This window comes from Oncorhynchus nerka, linkage group LG21, assembly GCF_034236695.1.
Source record: "Oncorhynchus nerka isolate Pitt River linkage group LG21, Oner_Uvic_2.0, whole genome shotgun sequence".
NCBI classification, from domain to species: domain Eukaryota; kingdom Metazoa; phylum Chordata; class Actinopteri; order Salmoniformes; family Salmonidae; genus Oncorhynchus; species Oncorhynchus nerka.
In genome coordinates, this window is record NC_088416.1 from 2458580 (window position 1) to 2463597 (window position 5018).

At 60.9% G+C, this 5018-nt stretch overlaps 1 protein-coding gene across 1 annotated transcript; it reads left to right on the forward strand.

The window, feature by feature from the left end:
- The first annotated feature begins 328 nt into the window (after positions 1 to 328).
- LOC135563483 (collagen, type I, alpha 1a-like) lies at positions 329 to 3984 on the forward strand. The gene is made up of 6 exons (XM_065006136.1): positions 329 to 348; positions 840 to 1071; positions 1121 to 2177; positions 2286 to 2687; positions 2730 to 3506; positions 3551 to 3984. The coding sequence occupies exons 1-6, from the start codon at positions 329 to 331 to the stop codon at positions 3982 to 3984; spliced, it is 2922 nt and encodes a 973-aa protein (XP_064862208.1).
- The last annotated feature ends 1034 nt before the right edge of the window (positions 3985 to 5018 follow it).

Below are 5018 nucleotides of genomic sequence, written 5' to 3' on the forward strand. Positions count from 1 at the left end.
GGTCCTATGGACTGTAGCAGCTGTCCAGCGAGGACAAGAAAAATGGTCTCTGCACCACTTTAACAGATGTGATTATTCTTCCTAACTCTCTTGCGTTGTGTTTTTAAAGAAAGGACTGTCCAGCCAGCGGTCCCAGTTGATTGGTGTTTATTATGATGATAGATACAAGGGAGCACATTAGATACGCAAGAAAACCGTATGCTGATGGCTGTAGGTTCGTGATTCATCTGTTAGCGTGGAAATAACTGTGAATTAGCAGGAAGCTTACAATTAGAACAGGCTAGCTAACTCGCTCTTACAGCCATAACATACAAAAGCACAACCCAGGATGCCCCCAATATCTAACAGGTACCGTACACCCATATATATACCTATCAGGACATGGACATAGTGAACACATTGTAAATATGAAAATACAATCCAGTATTTTGGAACGTGACCTACCTCTTGCATGTCAATATCAGACTAGGAAGAATTTACTTCCACGATCTCCCTCTATCTGCAAGCATCACCAATGGCATAACATCTTATTGACATCTGACTTGAACCAACCAATTAGAATACATAAATATCAAATACATATTTCCGCAATGTCAAGTGGAAACATAACCAATCCTGTTACAGGAGTACTAGGTTTAGATGTGGTTTTTGTTTCAATTTTCACTTCAGCTCATACTGTAACGGCCGTTGGTGCAAGAAGGTGAGGACCAAGGTGCAGCGTGGTACATGTTCGTCATTTTTATTTAACAGAACACTGAATAACCAAAACAACAAAGGAACAACCAAACCAGCTCCGTAAGGTGCGAAACACACTAAACAGAAAATAACTACCCACTTAGGTGGCGCCTCTGGAGCGGGGACCCTCGCCGCCAACCCCGGACTGTGGACCCTCGCAGGGGCCCCGTACAGGCGGACGACTCTGGCAGCCCCGGACAGGCGGACGACTCTGGCAGCCCCGGACAGGCGGGAGACTCTGGCAGCGCCAGACAGGCGGGAGATTCTGGCAGCCCCGGACAGGCGGACGACTCTGGCAGCGCCGGACAGGCGGGAGACTCTGGCAGCGCTGGACAGGCAGGTGACTCTGGCAGCGCCGGACAGGCGGGAGACTCTGGTCGGACAGGTGGGAGACTCTGGCAGCGCCAGACAGGCGGGAGACTCTGGCAGCGCCGGACAGGCGGGAGACTCTGGCAGCCCCGGACAGGCGGACGACTCTGGCAGCGCCGGACAGGCGGGAGACTCTGGACGGACAGGCGGGAGACAGGCGGGAGATTCTGGCAGCGCCAGACAGGCGGGAGACTCTGGCAGCGCCGGACAGGCGGGAGACTTTGGCAGCGCCGGACAGGCGGGAGACTCTGGCAGCACCGGACAGGCGGAAGACTCTGGCAGTGCCGGACAGGCGGGAGATTCTGGCCGGACAGGCGGGAGACAGGCGGGAGATTCTGGCAGCGCCGGACAGGCGGGAGACTCTGGCAGCGCCGGACAGGCAGTTGACTGGCAGCGCCGGACAGCCGGGAGACTCTGGCAGCACCGGACAGGCGGGAGACTCTGGCAGCGCCGGACAGGCGGGAGACAGGCGGGAAATTCTGGCAGCGCCGGACAGGCGGGAGACTGGCAGCGCCGGTCAGGCAGGAGATTCTGGCAGCGCCGGACAGGCGGAAGACTCTGGCAGTGCCGGACAGGCGGGAGATTCTGGCCGGACAGGCGGGAGACAGGCGGGAGATTCTGGCAGCGCCGGACAGGCGGGAGACTGGCAGCGCCGGACAGGCGGGAGACTCTGGCAGCGCCGGACAGGCGGGAGACTCTGGCAGCGCCGGACAGGCAGGTGACTCTGGCAGCGCGGGACAGGCGGGAGACTCTAGCCGAACAGGCGGGAGACAGGCGGGAGATTCTGGCAGCGCCGGACAGGCGGGAGACTCTGGCAGCGCCGGACAGGCGGGAGACTCTGGCAGCTCCGGAGAGGCGGGAGACTGGCAGCGCCGGACAGGCGGGAGACTCTGGCCGGACAGGCGGGAGACAGGCGGGAGATTCTGGCAGCGCCGGACAGGCGCCAGACTCTGGCAGTGCCGGACAGGCGGGAGATTCTGGCAGCGCCGGACAGGCGGGAGACTGGCAGCGCCGGACAGGCGGGAGACTCTGGCAGCGCCGGACAGGCGGGAGACTCTGGCAGCGCCGGACAGGCAGGTGACTCTGGCAGCGCGGGACAGGCGGGAGACAGGCGGGAGATTCTGGCAGCGCCGGACAGTCGGGAGACTCTGGCAGCGCGGACAGGCGGTAGACTCTGGCAGCGCCGGACAGGCAGTTGACTGGCAGCGCCGGACAGGCGGGAGACTCTGGCAGCGCCGGACAGTCGGGAGACTCTGGCAGCGCCGGACAGGCGGTAGACTCTGGCAGCGCCGGACAGGCGGGAGACAGGCGGGAAATTCTGGCAGCACCGGACAGGCGGGAGACTGGCAGCGCCGGTCAGGCGGGAGATTCTGGCAGCGCCGGACAGGCGGGAGACTCTGGCAGCGCCGGACAGGCGGGAGACTCTGGCAGCGCCGGAGAAGGAGGGAGACTCTGGCAGCTCCGGGCTGGAGGAGATTCTGGCAGCGCCGGACAGGCGGGAGATTCTGGCAGCGCAGGACAGGCGGAAGACTGGCAGCGCCGGACAGGCGGGAGACACTCGGACAGGCAGCGCAGCCGGACAGGCAGGTGACTCTGGCAGCTCCGGGACAGGCGGGAGACTCTAGCCGGACAGGCGGGAGACAGGCGGGAGACTCTAGCGGACAGGGACAGGACGGGAGACAGCGCCGGACAGGCGGGAGACTGGCAGCGCCGGACAGGCGGGAGACGCAGCGCCGGACAGGTGGCAGCGCCGGACAGGCAGGTGACTCTGGCAGCCGGACAGGCGGGAGACACTCTGGCAGCGCCGGACAGTCGGGAGACTCTGGCAGCGCCGGACGGACAGGCGGGAGACTCTGGCAGCGCCGGACAGGCGGAGAGAGCGCCGGAGAGGCGGGAGACTGGCAGCGCCGGACAGGCGGGAGACCTGGCCGGACAGGCGCAGGCGGGGATTCAGGACAGGCGCCAGACTCTGGCAGCGCCGGACAGGCGGATTCTGGCAGCGCCGGACAGACTGGCAGCGCCGGACAGGCGGGAGAGCGCCGGACAGGCGGGAGACTCTGGCAGCGCCGGACAGGCAGGTGACTCTGGCAGCGCGGGACAGGCGGGAGACAGGCGGGAGATTCTGGCAGCGCCGGACAGGCGGGAGACTCTGGCAGCGCCGGACAGGCGGGAGACTCTGGCAGCGCGGGAGACAGGAGGGAAATTCTGGCAGCACCGGACTGGGGGAGATTCTGGCAGCGCCGGACAGGCGGGAGATTCTGGCAGCGCCGGACAGGCGGGGACAGGCGGGGGAGACTCTGGCAGCGCCGGACAGGAGGGGAGAGCTCCGGGCTCTGGCAGCGCCGGACAGGCGGGAGATTCTGGCAGCGCAGGACAGGCGGAAGACTGGCAGCGCGGGACAGGCGGGAGACTCTGGCAGCGCCGGACAGGCAGGTGACTCTGGCAGCGCGGGACAGGCGGGAGACTCTAGCCGGACAGGCGGGAGACAGGCGGGAGACTCTAGCCGGACAGGCGGGAGACAGGCGGGAGATTCTGGCAGCGCCAGACAGGTGGGAGACTGGCAGCGCCGGACAGGCGGGAGACTCTGGCAGCGCCGGACAGGCGAGAGCCTCTGGCAGCGCCGGACAGGCGGGAGACTCTGGCAGCGCCAGACAGGCGGGAGACTGGCAGCGCCGGACAGGCGGGAGACTCTGGTTCTGGGAACAGGCACAGGACTCACCAGGCTGGGGAGGCGGCCTCTTCCTTGGCCGAGGCACCAGATACACAGGGCTGTGGAGGCGCACTGGTGTCGACCGCATAGCTGGCCCCACCCGTTCTGGCTGGATGCCAGCTTCCACCTGGCAAATGCGGGACGCTGGCACCGAGCACACCGGCCTGTGAATGCTCGGCCGAGACACAGTGCACATCACCCCATAGAATGGGGCCTGATCAGTCACATGCTCACCCCAGTAAGCACGGGGAGTAGGCTCAGGTCTCCAACCTGACTCTGCCACACTCCCCATGTGCCCCCTCCCCCCAAAAAATTGGGGGCTGCCTCTCTGGCTTCCTCTAGCCAGGCGTGTTCCCTCGTAACACTGGTTCCCTTCTCCTGCTGCCTCCACTCTCCTGGCTGCCTCCACCTGTTCCCATGGGAGGCGATCCCTTCCAGCCAGGATCTCCTCCCATGTGTAGGATCCCTTGCCGTTCAAGATGTGATGTCAGGATTTTCACCACGCTGCTTGGTCCGTTGGTGGTGGGTAGTTCTGTAACGGCCAAAATGAGAGGCAGCCCCCAAAATGAACATAGAATGCCCGCCCTAGTTACACCCTGGCCTACCCAAAATAGAGAATAAAAACCTCTCTATGGCCAGGGCGTGACACATACTTCGGAACTGTGTTGTGTAAATGATGTATCCTTCCTAAACCACAAAACCCCACTATCGTTTCTTAATTAGTTTAAGAGGAGATTAAACTCACAGTAGGTGTTCTTAAACGATAATGATCGTCTGAGTTGCGGATGCAGAATTACCCATCACACTTTTTCATCTTCATATATAAATCACTAAACCATCTATGCCTTTTATAAATATTAAATTAGACCTAATTAATATTCATAAGCAGCCAAACATGTTAAATGAACAATGTGAAAGTGGAAATAATGCTGCTATGCAATGCCTGGTTTGATTTTGATTGTATCATCTTGAAATGACACTCTAATGAACTAAAGGGAAGTTAGGCCTATTTTACATTAATGCTAGTCAAATGCCTTTTTCACAGTGGGAGCTGCCGAATAAGCTTAGATAGGGGGAGAGAGGCATAGACCCACGGTCTCTGGAGGGGCACAGCTATAATTGGATGATCCGAGATCCTCTTTTCCCAATTCCAAAAGTAAACAAAACGTGTCATGGAACATCTAACGCCAAATGAACAGCAGCA